The sequence below is a fragment of the Dendrobium catenatum genome, unplaced genomic scaffold, assembly GCF_001605985.2.
Source record: "Dendrobium catenatum unplaced genomic scaffold, ASM160598v2 fragScaff_scaffold_1344, whole genome shotgun sequence".
Taxonomy (NCBI): Eukaryota; Viridiplantae; Streptophyta; class Magnoliopsida; order Asparagales; family Orchidaceae; genus Dendrobium; species Dendrobium catenatum.
In genome coordinates this window covers 822689-843984 of record NW_021319806.1, presented here as the reverse complement: position 1 = coordinate 843984, position 21296 = coordinate 822689, and the positions used below count along the sequence as shown (strand labels likewise).

General features: G+C 33.3%; 2 protein-coding genes across 3 annotated transcripts; both read left to right on the top strand.

The window, feature by feature from the left end:
- The first annotated feature begins 1968 nt into the window (after window positions 1-1968).
- LOC110105581 (RGG repeats nuclear RNA binding protein A) lies at window positions 1969-3374 on the top strand. 2 transcript variants are annotated; one of them, XM_028699590.1, is made up of 4 exons: window positions 1969-2123; window positions 2329-2481; window positions 2575-2637; window positions 3029-3374. In XM_028699590.1, exons 2-4 carry the CDS (start codon window positions 2332-2334, stop codon window positions 3221-3223), a joined length of 408 nt encoding a protein of 135 aa, XP_028555423.1. In that variant the 5' UTR covers window positions 1969-2123; window positions 2329-2331; the 3' UTR covers window positions 3224-3374. The 2 variants fall into 2 exon arrangements, with proteins under 2 accessions (XP_028555423.1, XP_020690803.2); XM_020835144.2 differs by having other exon boundaries at window positions 3023-3374.
- Window positions 3375-4075: 701 nt separating this feature from the next.
- On the top strand, window positions 4076-10122 carry LOC110105566 (60S ribosomal protein L32-1). Its single transcript, XM_020835130.2, has 5 exons — window positions 4076-4194; window positions 4281-4318; window positions 4457-4548; window positions 9474-9655; window positions 9783-10122. The coding sequence occupies exons 3-5, from the start codon at window positions 4459-4461 to the stop codon at window positions 9910-9912; spliced, it is 402 nt and encodes a 133-aa protein (XP_020690789.1). The 5' UTR covers window positions 4076-4194; window positions 4281-4318; window positions 4457-4458; the 3' UTR covers window positions 9913-10122.
- The last annotated feature ends 11174 nt before the right edge of the window (window positions 10123-21296 follow it).

The following is a 21296-nucleotide window of genomic DNA, read 5'->3' as shown; positions in this document are numbered from 1 at the left end:
ATCTTTAAAATAATAATATAATGATAATATAATTTGCTATAAATTAAAAAAAAAAGCAATTTAATTAAAGAATTCTAAAAAATATTATATATCAAAAGAGAGATTTTATATTGTAAAAATATATGGTAACTATTAATATCAAATGGGATACAACATTATCATTTGTTATATTATGTCACTTCTATTTTATTTGTGCATAGTTTAATTCCATCGAGTTTTATGATAATTGTGCCACATATCAATTTAAATTATCATATTATGTTATTGAATGATACATTTGAAAAGGATATGTGATCACCAACTTTTCTTAAATTTTATGGTAGAGGTGATGATGTGAAACATGTATGAAAATAAGAATTGCTTTGGAAATTAACAATGATTTGAAAAGCTTCTACCAATTGTAAACCTTATGTTTCACCAAGTTAGATTCCTGAATTTTCAATTAGAAGTTATGGAATAGCATGCTGTTACAAACGAGATTAAAAGGATACTTGCAAATAACAACAAAATAAATAAGTAAAACTAATGATAATGAATAACAAAAATCCATGGCTTATAAATAGATGTTTTCACCTTGAGTTCCCTCACTCTCGCTCATGAAAGCAGCGTCTTAGCAGAGGTAGAATATCAACAACCCTAGTGATGCCACTAAGAGATAAGTGACGGTTACGATATAGCTCGCCGGAGAAGTAGTCGGAGTAGAAGAAGTCGGTGGACGGTGACTGATGTTCCAACGAATGGGTGTGAGGCGTTGATCGGTGGCGGCGGATAGTTGGTAGATAATTCTGTTCATGTATTCTTCCACGGATTTGTCAAACTCCAAATTGAAATCAAAGGGGCTATGGTTGTGGGTTGGAGCTCTTTGGACTTAGGTTAGGAAATAGAAGGGGAATAGTTTTGGAAATCTCCTAAGAGAGGGAAGGATTTATTTCCCAATTAGGGTTAAGGGGCGACCATATGGGGATTAATGAGGGATTAAATTGGAGAGATTGGGATTAGGGATTAAATTGGAGAGAGTGGGGCCGACCATATGGGGAGAAATAAGTGCTAGGTTCAATGTATGTCGGCCATATGCATTAATTGGAGATTGGAATTAAATCTGAATTTAATTTCAGATTTAATGTAATTGGGAGGCTACCTAATTAAGGATTATCAAAGAGGAAATTATTTGAAATTCAAGTGGAGAATTGGTTTCAAATAAAGACACTTTCCAAATTGATATGAGCTATTTCAGGAATGTAATTAAGGAAGGTTTGAATTTTGAAATTCAAAATTCATGTAGGCAATTTGGAGGGGGCGACCGGTGGCTAGAGGAGCCAATGGCGGCTATGGGGTTTGGAGGGTCGGTCGGTTGTTAGGGGAGCCAAGGGAGGCCGGTGGCTATGGAGCAGGGAGGGGTTCGGTTAGGGAAGAAGAGAGGGGAAAAAGGTGGTGGGAGGGGAAATTAAGAGGACGGCGGTATGGGGAATAAAGACGAAAAAGTTAGGAAGATAATAGAAGAAAGGTAGAACCGAGAGCCCAAAACTTTTTGGCGGCTGTCGGGTATTACGTTGGCCCTCTCCTAGGGTTCTCTCTTCTCTCCGAATCACACAAGCAACAAGAGCAAAGAAAAGCTGAGATTTTTCTATTGATTCATCATTAACCTCATACAATGTAAAAGACCTCTATATATAGATCTAAATAATAAAAGAAAAAGAAAGACTCAAATGCCCTCGGGGCTACAACAAGAATTCACTACCCATAGGGGTAAAATAGGAAAAACTAAATTGCAAAAATAATAAACAATACATGAATACATCAAAAGTAAATGCTCCAAATCGTAGCCGTCGATCTACGATTTCTCTGATGATACACATGTCGAAATCTCTAGCTGATGTCTCTCATTGCGAGTTTTCCATTGTTTTGAAATTCAGATATGGTACTGTTAACACCTTATATTTGGATGTATGTTATTTTTATGCTTATTTTTTATAATTTTTTTCTTTAAATTGGTTTTCTAAAAAATTTAATGTTGCAGGGATGAGGCTAGTGCTACTCAAGAGCCTAATGAAGGGCAATCTGAGAAGCCAATCCCTGAACAAATTGCTTCTGAAGATACTCCTAAGGTCCCTGAAGAGGACAATGTATGTCGGTTTTTTCCACCAGTTTAACTTTTTTAAAATATTTATCATCAATGATGTAAGGAGTTGAACTAGTTACTTTGCCTTGCTTGTTGTCCTTTGAATTGAACAAAGGAGACATTAAAAATGAAATAATTGAAAACTTCGTTCTTGGGATTAGGCTAATGATGATGGTTTTACTAACTAATTTGAAAATTTCATGAAACAGGAAATGACTCTTGCTGAGTATGAAAAACTGTTGCAACAAAAGAGAAAGGCGTTGGAATCTCTTAAGGTGGAGACCAGGAAAGTAGTTATTGACAAAGATTTCGAGGGAATGCAAATCATTGAAAAAAAGAAAGAGGATGAAGTTTCAAAAATGGTATTTCATTGATGAATAGTCCTTACTGTCTTTGTTGCCATTTTTTTTTATTCTGAATACTTATCATTCTTTTATTTTAATTGGTACTTGTAGAAGTTAGACTATGACAAGGGAAAGAAGAAGGAAATCACTGAAAGGGACGAGAAATCTCGCAAGGTATTGAGCATCTCCTGCATTTCATATAATGGAAATTTTTTCTCTCAAAGTGGCTTTACCCTTAAAGATAGGATACGAAATGAGTATATATGTGAAAAGGTTGGAGTAGCTCCAGCGGAAGATAAGATTAGAGAGAGTCGCCTTAGATGGTTTAGTCACATGAAACGGCAGCCTTCCGATAACCCGGTTAGAAAAGTAGAGGTATTAGATTTGACTTATGTTAAGAAAGGTAGAGGTAGTCCTAAAAAGACTTGGTTAGAAAATATTAGAAATGATCTTTCTTTATTAGATTTAAACGAGAATTTGACTTTTAAAAGCACACAACGGAGAAAAAGAATTCATGTAGCCGACCCCACGTAATGGGACACTAACTCCTTGTTTGCAGGCGCAGAGTATCAATGAATTTCTGAAGCCTGCTGATGGTGAGAGGTATAGGGCACCTACTTCGTCTCGTGGGCGCGGTGGAAGAGGTCGCGGGCGAGGAGGCGGGAATGTAAGCGACTATCCACGTCAGCCGGCTGCTACTGCTCCTCCTCTGGAAGATCCCTCCCATTTCCCCATTCTCGGCGCAGCCGCCAAAGCCTGATTTTGTTTTAAGTCTTCTGGACTTGCAGCCTCCAAACTCCTCCCCTTATTTTTGTACTATTGCTACTTGTCTTTGTTGTTTTCTTTTTATTTTACAAGAAATACAATATAATGACTTTCTATATTCAATGGTTGAGAGTTTTTTTTTTTTTAAAATAAATTTGTGAGGGGGGATATGCTGAAAGTAGATTTAAAGGCTTTGAGATCCATTTGAACTATTTTTTTATCAGATTATTTTAATGCAATTTTTTTGTTTTAAAGTAAATTTACAATACATTTTTGTTTGATTTTGCACCTTTATTTTGAATTTTTTTGCTATGTTTTTTTAGAAATTTGTTTATGATTAGGTTTAGATTAGTGGTGTAAACGAGTCGAGTCGAGTCGAGTTTTGACACTATCGAGCTCAAGTTTTCAGTCAGAAAGTGAGGGAGAGAGAGAGCAGAATGAATAATTAACATTTATTATTCAGTGGCAATAAATGAACAGTACTTCAGTTTTTATTGGATCCTTGAGAAAGGAGGGAACTTTGAAACACGCACGGGATTTGAAAATTCTCAAATACATCAAAGATGTATGTATCTTTACAAGCTTTAAGAAGCAGTAAGAAATCTATCTCGAGTGAAATATAAATGACGATCTGTCTCTATGAAATTCTTTTGCACTAACATCGACTGAGCTACAAAATAGTATGATTTTTTAAAATAGCAAAACTGATATAATAAAATTGAAAAAAAGGTGAGAGCTAAGTATGGTAGTTATATTACAATTTGAAAAAAAAAAAAACTTAAATACTTAAATTATATTGATTGATGAGATTATTATAATATTTAGATATTTTTTTTGGGAATATAATATTTAGATATTATATACGGGCCCGCCCATGAAGAAAGCATTTGCCAAAACCAGTTAATTTCCTTTTTTCAGCGATCTCGATCCTGCAAATCCTACTAGGGTTCTCGAGAGTTGGACGCTGTAAGCTTCTGCTCTCTCGTTTTAATTTCAATTTTTCAGCGATCTCGATCCCAAATTCTGACAGTTTTCTTACTCCCTTCTTGCAGCTCTTGAATTTTTACTCGGATCTTGTCGTTTTCTGAAGGTAATTCTTCTTCTTCTTCATCTTATTTGTTTTAATCCAAGTATTTAGAATTCAGATGACACCGTTTTGAATCTTTGCATCAGAGTTTTTTTTTTTGGTTTTCTGGATGTAGTTACTTATTTTTCCGTTTTTGCATAGAAATGGCTGTACCGCTGCTTAGCAAAAAAATCGTGAAGAAGCGGGTTAAGAAGTTCAAGAGGCCTCAGAGCGATCGAAAGATATGCGTGAAGGTGAGTACAATGCTCAATGGGATTAAATTTAAATTTATGAGAGGTAGGGTTTGGTAGGTCCAATCGTAAATGGCGTTCCATCTTCATAAGTACATTGTTGGTTATGCTCTTCATGGTTGAGGCTGCCAGGATTCCAAATGGGAAAAAGGACGAGCTTTAGAGATTTTTCTTACCTTCCGCCTTTGCTTACTTATCTTTTGCACGCATGCTTGATAACATTATTTTCTTTTTATTGCTAATGATTGTCCTGCTACTGTTTTGAGAAGATTGTGGGTTTAGGTTCACATCCATGTCGTTCCAAAAAGTATGAGATGTAATTCTCTAAGTTTATTGTTTATTTTCTTATTTTTTTAAGACAAGAGATGAAGCGTTAATGGAGTCATGGCCACTCTTTTAATTGATCATGATGATCTTTAAAAAATATCAGAGCAGAGAGATTCCCTTTTTCATCAATTAAGAACTTCTTGATGCTTAATTCCTATTTATTCGTGTCAAAAGACTATGAATTTGATTCTAGGCTTGCTTTGATATTGTTGTATTGTGTTGTGTCTAGCTATATTGTGTTGTTTTTTGTTATTCTATGTTTTATTATGTTGCGTTGTGCTCTGCTCTTTAGTTAAGCAGATGATTGTTGTTCACGTAAAAAAATGTCAAATCAATATAAGTCTTTTGTGGATTTGTATGTGAAAACTTTATGTGCATGCAAATTTTATTCATATAAGAATTTTTTATCAGGATATCGTTTCACAAAATGTATAGTACCATTGCATTTTGATCATTGAGATGAGTTGAATGAGCTTAGCCAAGGTAAAATTGGACGTTGTTTGATCATTTATCAAGGGGATTATTCTTTTTTAATTAAAAAAGGTTAATTACATCCCATAAATTGATACTTTCTTGTTATTTGGGCACAAATTTCTTAATTCTTTTCAAAATTTAATGAATGTTGTCTCATTTGAAAGAAACAAAACTCTACAATTTTAATAGATTTCATTTTGGTTAATTTTGCCAAGAAAAAATTGCTCCTCTTGTGAGAATTATGGGACTTGTTTTAATATTGAAATCTGACATCTTGTCTCAATTTTGATTATAATATTTTTTGTTTCTCATTAGAATTTTATAATATTACCGATTTTCCGTCTTTGCCCCTCTATTATGAGACCTACTTGATCCAAATAGAAAAAAAAAAATGCTCCTCACATATGTGTGGGTTGGGACGGTAGGTTAAGTATTGGGTAATATAAAAAACATAAATTAAATCGAAGTGTTTAAGGCGGCGCCTTAAAATGCCTCGTATGAAAAAGGCATAAGGATCACTAGAACTAGTGAGGCTTAATCCTCGAGGTGCTCATCATGCACCTCAAATCGAGGTGCATGCCTTGATTACTTTTCTAAGCCATGATTTTGATAGTAAGGTACTTTTATGATCTATGAATACATCCACCAGTAGTGAGTGATCCCTTTGTTTGAATTTAATTGGGTACCTTTCTTGACTTGATATTTAAGTTTCAACTTTTATATTTTTTATTGCTATTTTTTACATCATTTTGTTTGAATTTAATTGGGTACATAATTGATGTATCTTTTGTATTTCTTAAAATTTTTTAGGTGTATTTGATCTATTATGGCATAGAAACAGTTGCTTTGATTGGTTTTTGGTCATAGCGATTGGTGTTGGAGCCTAGATCATCCATTGAAAATTGTATGTGGCCATTGATGGATCAATCCATTAATTGGTGATCCATCAAGACTAGATATTGTTCTTTAAGTTTATGCCATTAATTGGATGCAATGATGCATCGACACTTCTCCTCAATAAGGTATGCAGTGTCTGACACGACACGCTTCCGACACACATTTGATATGTATCGGACATGTCAAAGATGTGTCCAATTAAAAAATAAATTAGACACACGTGTCTTAAATTGTTTATGATTATTTTATCTTAACTGTCTCAAATCAATTGCCCGCACTCAATACCTCATTTCCCGAACATACCATTTCATTTTTATCTATAGATTACAACTAGGATTTCTGATGCGTCACAATATCAATGTTTCAAAACCATCTGAAAATTAAAGTTTGATGCTAGCAATTTCTATCCCCACAATCATGCTCTCGTGTCATCTCAACATCGATGCTCGATGCCTGACTCTTCTAGCATTATCGTTTGCTCTCTCGATGCTTGAAACATGATATCGGCACCCAACTTTTAACATCCTAATACTAATCATTTTAAGCACAAATTCTGGTTAAATGAGTTATTATTTCTCAATTATTCTTAGTATTCTGTTTACTCAAATTCCATACACTATTTTTAAGATTTAAAAATTATAATACCGTGCACAACCTGTGTCCGTGTTCTACATTTTTATTAATTGACATGTCTGTGTCGTATTGCGTCTGTGTCGTCATGTCCATATCTTTGCATCGTATATTGGAAGCAATAGTAAAAAATTGAGCTGAATTGAATGGATCTTTAATTAGAAGTCCTAAAAAATTTGTCTTATAAGCAATTGTATTTGATCAACCACTCTTTCTTGATTAAGCCTTTGTAGTAAGTTATTCTCTGTCATGCACTAGTATCAACCACGTTTAGACATGAAAGCATGTCGAACATGGATGAAATATATCATAATTAAAAATATTAGAAGAAAAAATTATGGCATGTTTGTTGTGCACAAAATTTCAAGTTACTATCTGGTTTAATAACATGTGCGTCGTGAACAAACTTACTATTTGGTTAATATTTAGCATATATTTTTAAGGAAATTTAATTGATTTCTTTTCTTTGAAAATTAAAAGAACAATATCATGTATACTATTACTAGTTGTTTGTTTTTATTTTATTTTTTTAAAGTTATTAAAGATTTTATATCTATTTTTTAATATTTTCAATGTAATTAATAGTTATTTATGTTTTAGGAGTTTATATATATTGTGTTGTATTTAGCACGTCTTGCCTCACAATTTTAAAAACTTGTCATGCCTCTTGTCGTTGCCATACATCTATGTGCCCATGTTTGTGTGTTTTTTGGGTTTCCACTAAATCTGTGAGGAGTTTGTGACCTTTTAAATTATCTTTGCTTGATGTTTAGGTTTCAAAACTCAGATTTTTCTTATTTATATTTTGTTTTTCAAACAGTTTTTTGGTGTGAAATTTAATAGGTGGCTTGACTGATGATCTCTTAAAATTTCAAATTAAAACTCAACCATTTTTTAAACAAAAAAAGGTTATTTGCATTTTTTAGGATTGGCAGTACAATCCTGTAAGGAGCAAATCTTATTAAATGCATCGGTTGGATGCGTTGTTATGAATTTTTGAGAAGTTTTCAGCATCGTTGGAACTCCTACACATTTCAGAAATCTTATTTTTTGGACTTTAGTGTTTCCTAAAGCACAATTTAAGTGCCTTTATTATGGTGTTTTTTACCTACTGCCCTATGAAAGAGGGAACTAGAATGTAGAGTTCTTATAATAGATTGGGCATGGATCTCTCCTATTAGGCTATTTATTGGCGAGGATTGGGGGCACTGTTTCCACCCTCTCTGTTGTCTCTTAAGACACTTATAAGTCAAAACATGGGCCTTAAAATTGTGAATTTCTTATGAGGTGTTCTCTTGGCGTGTTAAGAGTTGTGTTATCGCATACTTTGATGTATCTGTTGGGTTTGTTGCTTGAGTAGATCCTCCGCAGGTCCAACCCTCTTGCAATTAAGTAATGATGTTTATTTTAGATTATATCTGTACATGATTATGCTTAAGGGTAAACACTCTTCAAATATAACCCAATAGAACTTGTAAAGAATTATCCTTATAGCATTATGGTTTGGGTGAAACCTTCTTTTGCAACTTTATATGATACCTTCATTGTAATCTACTAGTGAAATTGTGGTTTGCATCAAACTTTCTTTGCCATTGGTCGACCTGATTTGTTGAGAATTATCTTATGGGAAAATAAGTTGGTTGAAATTATCATTATAGGGTGCTTTCAGTTAGCTGGAATTTTTCTAACTCTACTTAGAAGTCTTTGTTGTTTTGCCTTCCGTTAGATACAAATATTAAGAGGCTCATCCAATTCTTGTATATTTTTATCCAACTAGTATTCTATAAGCCTTAATGGTTATTTAGAAGTAGTACTGTCTTGTAAGGAAGGTGGATTTCATTCAACTTTTCCACTGCAACTTTTAATTCTATATGTAAGAGGTAGAGTAGTTAGGTGACTCTTTCCTATATGGATTCTTTGGAGAATTCCCCTGGCTCTCGAGTGATAATCAATATTCATTACTTAGCAACAACACGTTCAAGTTGTGAAGTTTAAATTTTGACTAAGAGGATGGCTTCGAAATGAGAGGTTAAGATATTAAGGGCTACAGTCTACTGATGAAGATAGGTTGGTTGGTGATGTATATGAATAAATAACAACAAAGATTACATTCTTCTTAGGATATACATATTACAACCTTAAGTATTTTAATTGGACTTGTTTAGATTAAAATAATCAATTTAATTCTTTTTTTTTTTTTGGTTTTTAGATGCCTGGATCCTACTTACACCTTCATACATTAAAATGCAAATTCAAGTTGTGTTATGCGTTGTGCGCATCAATGATACTTTAAATAAAATTTGCCAGGCTTCATTTGAGAAAGCTTTTGATTATTATTTTTTCGTTGCTTTCAAAAAAACTATTATAGAAAATAGTGATTAAAAGTTATCTCAAACGAATCCAAAGACTTGGGCTTCGTTTGGGACGGCTTTCTTCCTGCTTTTAAAAGCGGCTTTCTAGTACAAATATTTTAATTTTTTACTAAAAAACCACTTTAAGAAGTATGAAGAAAGCCGTCCCAAACAAAGCCTTAATGCTTGAATTTGTCAAATTTTACTGAAAACCACATTCTATCTTAATGCTTGAATTACTTTTGACAGCCCAACTGGAGGAGGCCTAAAGGTATTGACTCACGTGTGAGGAGGAAATTCAAAGGATGCACTTTGATGCCTAACATTGGCTATGGATCTGACAAGAAAACCCGCCATTATCTCCCCAACAAATTCCGCAAGTTTCTTGTCCACAACATCTCTGAACTGGAACTGCTCATGATGCACAACAGGTACATTCCTCCTTCATCCTCCATACTTCAGAACCAAAAAAAAAAAAAAAAAAAAGATTCTTCAAACTTACAATAATGGCCCTTAAAAATCAGAATCGTTTCGACTAAACATCTTTGATTTTTAAAGGACTTACTGTGCTGAGATTGCTCACAATATTTCAACGAAGAAGCGCAAGGAAATTGTGGAGCGCGCAGCACAGCTTGACATTGTTGTCACTAACAAGCTCGCTAGGCTTCGTAGTCAGGAAGATGAATGAGCTTCCATTACTTTTACTTTTAATTACTTTATGTTGGGTAACACTACTTGATCATTTTGTTCTAAAAGAATTGATGCGAGTTAAGAACCTTCTTAGCGTTTTATTTGTTTGATCTGTGTTTGATATGGTTGTAATTTTTTATGAAAAGCTGCTATGGATATTATAAATATGTTCGGTTTAAACAATCGAACGGCCGCCTTGTTAAAGCTATTACATATTAGCAATTTCGATTGTAAAATACAACTTTTCATCACAAATTTTTAGAAAGAAGAGAATGTAGCGAAAAAGTACCAGCCAAATAGAATTTTGTCGCAGTTTGAAAAGCAGGGAGAAAGTTATTTCAAACGGACCTTTTGCTTTGATTTCTAGGATGGCTAGGGGTAGGGGTGGGGGTGGCAAAAAATGGAGAAATTATTCAGTGCAGTCATCGGACTCCGTCCAAAGGTGAATCAGGATGCGTCACATCATTTTTTTGCTGTGTGCCGGTGTTATGTATCAAGTGGTGTGGTATATTCTTGTTTGTCTTCAGATGGTCCGGAGACTGCATAGAATAATTTCCCAAAAACTGACCCATATGAATATTATATTTTAAGGTATTGTAAGATTTGGGTTTGAATATGGGATACATCAAATTCATCACTATAAAAACTGGTTTTTTGGGAAATGTGTGAGCTTTTAATGGTAAATGTTAAAAAATTAAATTAAGCTTATGAATGCTGAAGATTTTTAGCAAAAAAATATTAGAATATCTTAATATGTTTTAAGGGCTTAATTTGTATTTTTAATTGATAAATTTATCTTAGATTTATATATAAATTAATATATTTATAATTTCTAAAGGCTTCTTTGTTATTCAAGATATTTGTTTTAGTAGAGTTTTAATATTGAATAGAAATTAAAATATTTATGATAAATCAACATATATAAATGTATGTTTATTATTTTTAAAGTTTATTTCTTAATAGGTTCGTTCTACACTTGCTTGTGCTTGGCCGAGTTAAGCTTCATTTCTCAAATAATAATAAACTAATAAATGAAATCAATAAATAAAAATCTATTTTATTTAGTAGACTCAATCACTTATTTTTTTAAATAAAAAAAAAAATTGGGCAATTTTTTAAACTAAGTATCGTTTAAATTATAAATAAGTGATTAATTAATGATTTTTTTTAATAACTTGCTAAAGTCGCTCGTTTAACATGTGACTTTTTGACGTAACTTGCCTGTTATTAACCCCATGCTGACTCAACTAGTCGTTATGTGTACGAGTAACAAAAAATGTTTTGCCAATAAGTTGTTAACATGCAACTTACCCTCGTGAGTAAAATAAAAATAAAAATTTGTTGTATGAGTATTAGTTGATGTAGTTTTTTATGAGTTGTATTGTCAAGTCAAATCCTGCAAAGTTGTATGGTCAAATCATTTTATATTGATATGTGTTGTCAAAACACTTTATAATGCAACTCAGTATTTGTTGTCATATAATTTTTTATTTTTTTTTGACCAACTAATTATTACATCTCTATTCATATGGAGTTCTATAAATTAACTTTCTTTTTCTTGTTATGATCAACAAAACTAGTAGCCTTCTCCTCATATTAAAATATATTGAAGCAGAAAGCATGTCACTAAAAAAGTTTCTTCAAAGCAATTGATTATGGAGGGTAGCAATCGAGTTCATAGATGTTTAGCATTTTCAACTGATGATGCGTTAGAGGAGAAGGCTAGAACGAATCAAATCTATCGGTGATGTGTACATTCCTGTTCAGATAAGATGGACTGCAAACTATGGGAGACACACCTAGATCTTATGAGGTATCAATCTTACATGGGTTGAATGAGGAAGGCTAGAAATATGTGCAAAGAAATATTTCGCGTTGTGCAACACATATAATACCGATTAACAGTCTGAAGGCTAGATCTGCTAAAATTTGATGTCGTGATAATAAATCGTTCAAGGAGATCATGGCCAACCCAACAACTGATATTGCTAACTACATCCTTTATCGAAATATGGATTCCAAGGCTAATGCATCCTGATCAAGACATACAACGATATGAGTTTTATGCCTGATAGACAGAGGAAGAATTTTCTTAATGCTGCGGATTGACAATGTGTCCAACTTTGGTTCACACAAAATTTTGGTTGCTGTTCAATACAAACCCAACTTCAAGCTCACACTCGCATCGTACTATAAAAGCGTTGAAGGACTTTATTATCCTTAAAGCTTTCATATGTTATACCAGTAATCTAATTTCAGAGTAGGTATATGTGTGATTTGAGCCTGTTATCGACGATATTTGTATGTTTTATGATTTTCTACTTATATGTTTCTATTATGATTTATTAATATGAAAATATAGCTACTTGTTTGTTATTTCTAGAAATTTTAAGGTTTTTGGATATGTATCAGTTTGTTACTGAGAAGGATTATGATTAAGTACATATGATCTATTTTTTGAAGGAAAGATGCATTTGATATATATATCAAACATCACAAAATCTTAAAAAATATCTAATTTAATTTACATTAATACAATTCATTAAATATAAGTTATTAATACTTTAAGTATGCCATCAAATCAATTTCATCTATGACTAAATGCAAGAGCATATTGAAATTCATGATACAAAATAGTAGTTTCATAGTAGCATAATAAGATACATAAACATCAAAATCTAACTAAAACAACTAAAAGATACATGATACAAAAAAAAATAATGCATCCTTTTATGTCGGTGTGGAATTGCATCAGTGCCTAGAGTAAAATGCTGAGGTGCTCGTAGTGGCCTAGTATGTAGATGGCACTGCTCCTGATCACTAACATCTTGCTGAGTAACTGGAGGATCTTTTAAGGAAGAAGGTAAGAACTGAGGTTTGGAAGCGATGTCAAACTCTGATGTGAAGTGGCTCTGAAAGGGACCAAGATCAGGATAAGAGGATAACCCATCGTCATATGAATCTGTTATCAGAACGGGTGGACTAAACACTGTATACTGAGTGTCTGTCTCGTCAAAATAATGAGTATCTTTAATGTATATCTACTGTCATAATCATTGGCACATATCTCCAACAATATTCATGTCCACCTACAAAGGTGTCGTCTTAGTACCTCCGAAGTATGGTTGCAATCTTCTCTCCATGCTCACAAAGAAATCTTGCTGCAAGGATAAGTAATTCAGTGCAAGTTTATCATATAATTGAATTTAATTCTTCTTACATAACTTAAACTTACCACGTGACGCTTAGCTTGTGATCTTGGATAATATGTACTCGGAGGATCCATTAGGGCCTTTAACATGTATAGTATAGCCCAAGAATGAAATCATGCTAAGTACTGCTTCATTTTATAATAATAGTCCAACCCAGGAATATCTCATGTAACAATGTATGCTCTCTTGCTCTCATACAGTGCAATACTTTCCTGGTGATATAATGCCCAATCTATATCTACCTTACCATGTCCATCAACTCTGACAAAATTAGGATCCATTGGCATGATATCGGTGGATGGGCAATATCCAAATTGTCGTAGTACTCGATTAGGGAGATGCCACTCAACCTGATCAAAGGAACCCTTGAGAGCCAAGTGTCCTGACCTGAAGTGTATATCTCTGGAACCTGTGCACGAATCTCTACAGTGTATGTTTCCCATATTACCTATATCATTATGTATATAACAATTTAATCTTCATAATATTAAACTAATATGAATAAAATGTACCAATATAATTGTACTTAACATACCCGACTCTCTAGTAAGCCATCAAGCTCATCCCTGCATGTCATAACATTCCTTATAATACCTATCGAAGTTGTTCCTCATTCCACCTATTTGACATGTATTAATATTTTAGCAATAACACTAAAATTACATAACATAAATATAACAAATTACCTTATTCCAACACTTAAACTGTCGAGCTGAACAGGAAATGAGACATGAAGCTGAGGTCTTCCAAAATATAGATGCTCCCAAGCCCATATCTGCAATAAGTGGATGCACCATGCTATTTTTGCTCATTTTGGTCTAGTTGCTTTAGACAACTCCCTATACAAATGAGCTATAACTACACCTCCAAGTGAGTATGTCATGAATATCACTATATCCTCCATCAATGAAAAATATTGTAAATGAATTTCAGAGCCTGAAGTATCTGAGAGTAGGTGACATCCAATCAGAAATAAGATGTAAGCTCGCATATGCCTCCAAAAAATCCATCTTAGAAAAATCAATATAAGAGTCCCTCCAAAAAGTCCACCTCAACCATCTCAGTGAAGCACATGTCTGCGCATCCGCCTAGCCAATCCTAAACTTTGCTGTAAATTGTGGATTGAATGGGTCATGATACAAAACATCAGGGTCAAGATGCTAGCTAAGTAAATCATCACAACAATCTGACCAACTCAACCATCGTATGCCTGAACCAACAACTAGGTGTCCAATAAAAGTATGTCTATCAATTTGTGTCTCCAATATCATTAAGACATCATGCAACGTAATATTCATTTCACCAACAGGGAGGTGAAAAGTATTCGTCTGTGGCGACCACCTCTCAATCAGAGCTATAAGTAAGTCATGATCCATCCTCTTGTATCTCATTTGACTGACACTATCCAAACTCACAAAAACTATAGCCTCCATCATGCACTATTAATAAGTGTGGTAAAGTGCATCTATATTTATCAAACAAGAATGTGTTGTCAAGACAAAGAACAGAGCGATAGTAGCTCCAACCATTTATCGAAGACCCAAACAAGAAAAATAATCTCTCAAATCTATGATTCTTAGACGTTTGTATCTTATAAACGGTTTCAGGCATTGAAAACACAATAGCGTCCATGAACAAAATTATGATTCGGTAAGACTCCTCCAAGCAATCAAACACTATTTTAATAGCTTTCCTTCTGGCATCCCAAGCTTTAATATATGAAACTTTTATGTTGAACTTTTCTTCAATTTAACCTATAATCTTTCGCGGCTTGAGATCCATATGCCTTCTAATACTAGGTGATATGAAGTAGCTTATAAATTGAAAATTATATTGTCTATGTCCTGTTGCTAGAATCGGAGTTGCGCAGGTATGCTAGTTCTTCATGGAAGATATTTTCCATATGCCTCTTAGAGGTTTTCTCACCCCTACATACAAATGCCATATATATGGCATGCCTGACCTGCCACTCTGAGCAAAAACCATAATAAATTTATGTATGTTCGAAGCTATAATGACATACTCCACATTATATATTATTGACCAACCCTATAATGAGAACTGAAGATCCTCTTTCTTAGTAAAACACATACCCTCCATCAGCTCTATTGGAATTGAAAATTCTTCCTTAACTTGGCTACCAACATAATCCCTATCATTTGCTACGTCCTCATCCCATTCACGAGTTGTTGAACATGGCTTCACAAACTCGTTGCTTATAGTTATTCCTTATGTACTGCCAACATTTGTGTAACAATAACGTTGGATTAAGCTATGGATTTCAGGATTCATATCAACATTCACTTCATCTAGATGATATTGTGTTTTTTCATCATCATCATCAGGACCTAGATCGCTTGATCCACTGCTCATTGCTCCGTAAAAATCATCGATATTTATCAATTGTCTCTCGAAAGTTCTTGGAATGTCATGGTAAAAACTTCTGTGCCATTCACTTCATAACATAAACGATATTTTGTTAACAGGGGAAAATTTCTCATCTAATAATATTTTATTTTATATGAATTAAAAAAAATAAATGAAAAACTTACTCAGCATATTATGGCACTAAACTTGGATTGGTCAGACCGCATTCTGTCACCCCGTCGAAAGTATGTCTCATGTATGTGAGATGTTAGTTGCTCAACAACTAAATTTTGTGCAATAATTTCTTTGACCTCTACATAAAGTAGAAGTATCTGCCCAATTGCATGCGATAACACCATATAGCATACCTCATCTTCCTCCACAACCGAAGCTATGAACTCATTCCCTAAGGGTAGATGACAAACCATGTTTACTGAGTACTTCGACGTATCATATTTAAAGGATTTCATAATCCTAATCTTCAGTTGCTCTAAGTTCGTTTTAGCAGACACTTGCAACGACCGGTTACTCCCCTCAACATATGTTGGTGAATGTTTATCATCTAAAGATAAGTGCCCACCATACATAAGAACAAAGGATGCTCCCCGTCCAGACATTGTTGCACTACTACGTATCGCTTATGATTACCTACAATTACACAACACAATCTTAACACACTTAAATAAATGAAATCACCCATAAGCATTTAACTAAATATAATTAAATATATATCATTTTTTCACAAAAGGATAACTAAATAAATTTACATATAAGATTCGTAGTTCCATAGATTTTTTAGACTAATATTCTCATCATAATTATTTTTAATTAAATAATCATGTTAGGGAATGGATAATGTTACTTCAATTCTGATTTGTAAATAGAAAAACATGGAAGTAGAGAGTGCGTGCTGTCTAATAAAGGAAAGAAAATGAACTAAAATATTCTTATATCAAATTCATTATATTTATTTTAAGAGATCTGTAATATAAATTTTATTCAATTATTCATGTATTAAATTTATTTTTTAAAAAAATTTATTTTTTAAAAAATTTATTTATGTAATATATGTTCAACACATTATATCTCTCAAAATAATATCAATCTATATTTACCGAAACAAAATCTAGAAAGAACTAAGTTTTTTCTTTTATTTTGTATCAAATAGTTTGAATAATAATAATAATAATAAGTTTTTATCTCATTAGATGGTGTTGGTTACATAATATTTTTTTTCCGTTGTGTTTCATTAAAAATTAAATGTTCATTTAAATATAATAAAAATAATCCTTGTTAATTCTTTCTAATAAACTATTTTAGGTATATCATTATATATATTTTTAATATAGGTTGTATTAAATACATCTACTCTCCTAATAAAGTCATTGAAATTTTAATTTAGTTTTTATAATATTTAGTTTAGAATTATAAAATTACCCTTTTTAAAATGGCCAATTAAATTTTAAATAGAGAGTTGAATATAATAGGAAATCTCATGAGTAGGATTGTAGAGCTCGAACGTATAACAATACAGCCTTTTTTTTATTTTTTTATTTATTTATTTTATTTTTTTTATTATTGATTTGACTTATGTTAAGAAAGATAGAAACAGACACTACCAAAAAACGGGGTCTTTTGCAGCACTTGTTTAGAGCGGTTTTAAAACCGCCGGCAAAAGGGGGTTTTAGCAGCGTTTATAACCGCTGCAAATTGCGGCGGTTATAACTTATGCAAAAAATCGCGGTTTTAACTTCTTGACCTAGCTGGTTGGGCGGCATTCGATCCGACTTTTCATTTCTCCCTTTCGATCCCGCCCCCTTCTCCTCCGTGGCTCCCTCTTCTTCGACGTTTCGATCGGTCGTCGCCGTCATAGGTCGAAGTCCGGCCATCCGTTCTTCAGCATCGAAGACCAAAGTTCGGTCGTCCGTTCGTGTCCAGCTACTCCCGTTAGATCCCGCTGCTCGTGATCGGTTTGTCCCCTAACCTAGGGTTTTTAAATTTTTTTTGAATGCTTGTACATTAGGTTGAAGAAATATCATGTGCTTTTATTGTGATGTCTAAGGAAATGATTTGAAGCATAGATGTTTTTTTTTTTTTTATTTTCATTTGGAGCACTTGATTGATAATAGTTAATATTACACTTATTATCAAATAATCAGTCTATCAATCCTAAGCCTTTGATCTTCCAGAAAAGTACATAATATGGAGAAGCTTGCATGGGCACTAATGACCTCAGTAAAGAAACTTATACCATACTTTGAAACTAATATAATTCAATTGCTGAAATAATCTAAGGCACTCGCAGTAAAAGTTTTTGTTAAATGTTTCACAGCTAAGGTGGTGTAGAGTGATTATTGGCTGTCCACAAGCTTGTGACAACACCATCCCGTCTTATTTTAGCATCCAAAACCTAGCCTTTCTCTTTGGAAAGGAGGTAGAGAAGGTAAGCACGATCCATGTGATTTTGCTACAAATAAGGATAAACTTTGCTTTCTTGTTGTGGATCTTATTTACAGATCCAACTGCCTTCATTTGATCCATTGAGAACTACATGCAGCTATAATTAAAAGACTACATCGTCAATACATGATAAAATAAATTGAGTGATCATGGTAAGTTTTTCTCATGAAGGTGAAAGACAGATGAGATGATGGACACCACCATGCTCAGTAACACTCGTGCCATGACAACTCCATAAAAAGTGAGGATTTCCTCAATCTTATGGCACATTAGAAATCCGAACCCTAGTGGAAGGTGATCGAAGGGTACCACAAGCACATTCTCATATAATGTGTTCAATTAGTCAAAGTCCTCCGTAGGTTGGGTCGTTGTGCAAAAAATAGTACGCATGCTACATAAATTTAACGTACTCAGCCAAAATGCTCGAGACTAGAAATCCTCTAAGTTATACAATATTAATACTCACATGGGTTGTGTTGTCACCGCCATCATCAACCCCTCTATTCCTACCAACTAGTTCATCAAAATGACACCCATCATGAAGTTGAACATCTGCAGATTTCATAGAGACCATTGTCAAAATTGCCAGTAGAGGCAGCACTCTTTATAGGAAGAATTGTATTGGTTCAGTCATATGTTCTAGCTATACTAACATATCAATTACTTGAACCCAGCCACAAAAAGAGCCTAAATATATATGTAATTTATGATAAATTTCTTTATTTTATCTTATTTAAATCATAATTTTATCACTATAACAAAAATAGACAAAATTGTGCTCTTCTTTACCATGCTTTTGAACCTAGTCAAAATCAACTATACTTACTATAATGTTACCTTTTAAGTAGTTTCCGTCTTAAATCTGTATATATGATTTTGATACAGCACCGACTGTTAAATCTTTTTTCTTGGGAATGTAATAAATAGTCTAAGAGTGCAAATGTATTCTTTTGTAACTATACTGATAGTCGGTTAATGCTATCGTCTTGAACCTTTCTATGTTTTATATTGTAAGGTACTTAGATTTTTTTTTTTTTATTTATGAGCATTTGTTTACGTTCATGTTTTTGTTCATCACTTCAAATCTGATTATATAAGTGGAGTCTGTATTCAAAGCCATCATTTGAGTAGTTGCAGTAAAGCTATTCTTATGTGATTGGTATATTATTATTCATGTGTGTGTTATGAATATAAGTTAAGAGTAGGTTATATTATACTAAGATTGCTATGAAGAATGAAAAAATATTCATAAATACACTAAATATCAAATAAAGAAACAATTAAATTATATAATCATGTATTATATTTCTTCCTAAATCAGTTATCTAACTATGGAAGAAAAGATACGGCATGACACAAATGAAGAAAAGGTGACTTCCTTTAATACCTGTATATAGTGCTTCCAAACAATACAATTGTTCTGATGTTTGACATGTTACTTGTATTGCTTAATAGGCAGTGGTACATAGACACCAGAGATCTGAGGGAAGGTTGGAAGAACGACTACTTGGAGACTTTCAATTTGTATACGTTTCTTCTAAAAAGGTGACAGTCTTACTCCCTTCTCCTTGCTCTGTAATTTTTCTATTATCTTCCATAAACTAAAATGGAAGACGAACATGTTTTCTTGTACATAATGGATGCTGTTTTAAACTTTTATATTTGTTTCAACTTTCAAGTTAGTCACCAAAATATTCAAAGACATTCATAATTTTTTTTTTTATTGCAGGAAATGACACGAGGTAGTCGTTTTAGACAAGCAAAGAAGGTAGTTTGCAGAGGTGGATCAAGTAGAGGTGAAAGTAGTAGGGAGACTGAATCAAACATACCTTCTACTCCAGTAGACCCAGATTCATGCCAGTTTTTGAACCGCCGGTCTTTGAACCGTTGCGAAATGGCGTTGCAGCGCATGACAAAAACAGCGGTTATGCGGCGGTTCTAGAACCGCTGCAAAATTTTTTGTGGCGGCTATGACTGCTGGGAAAGGTATAAAAATGTGCTGCGAAATCCCAATTTTTTGGTAGTGAGACCTAAAAAGAGATCATTCACTATCATGCTTTTCCCACTCCCATGAACCATTGCTACATCATGCCAGTTTTTCTTCCTTTGCATTATATCACAAGTTGTGCAATACAAAGAAGAGAAATAGAAAATCACACAATCAGCACGATGTGATTTATATGGTTCGACGAAGAATCACCTACATCTACAGGGAGAGGATGATCTCTTATTTTTTCTCTTTAAAAAAGGGTTACAATAATTTATATAATACTTCTCCCTTCATACCAACAAAGATAGAAATTCAAAATATAGAAAATTTAATAATATGATCCCAATATGGAAAGCCATTAAAAGCTTCCATAACAACAACACCAACCTTCCTCTTATATACGAGAGATTATTAGGTGCGGAGTGCGGACAGGGAGAACCGTACGCACAAGCATTGTTGGACGCTAGGTATCCGCACTCGATACCGTTGGGTACCGCTGGGTAACGCTAGGTACCAAGTGCTTATGCGGATGGTGCACACTCGCACCTAATAATTTTTCCTTCTATACATCTTCCCCCCTAAATAAACTTCACGTATCTACACAAAGACCAAAATTGGAATCATATTCTATGCTCAACATCTCAGATCAAGTGATTTCAAGTTTATCTTATGCTCACGAAGTAATTTTTTTTTTTTTCATATTTATTATTGATTTGACTTATGTTAAGAAAGGTAGAAGTAGACCTAAAAAGACTTAGTTAGAAAATATTAGAGCTGACCTTTCTTTTTTAGATTTAGATGAGAATTTGATCCTTAACAGGACACAATGGAGAAAAACGATTCAGGCATCTGACCCCACAGTGGAATAAAGGCTTGTTGTTGTTGTTGTATTTATTATTGATGATTGTATAAAATTAAGTTAAGTGTTACAGAGATGAGGATGCTCATGTGGATGAGCAGTTTTAAACTTAGAGACAAATTATAAAACGAGTAGAAACTTGAAAATATTGTAATAGCTCCAGTGATAGATAAGATTAAAGAGAGCTGCCTTGATATTTTAGTCGCATAAAATGTTACTTTCCGATGACCCGGTTAGGAGTGTAGATGCATTAAATCTGAATTATGTTTAGAAAGGTGGAGGTAGATCTTAAAATGCTTGGTTAGAAAGTATAAATGAGAATAGAATAATATTCTTTTGAATGCTAATATATGAGTCCACGAGCTTAAAATACTTAATATAATATAATTTTATTGGAATAGAGACTATGATTAATTTGAATATCTGATATATATATTTTTCAAAATAAAGATTTTTAATTATATCAATATGGTGAATATATATATATATATATA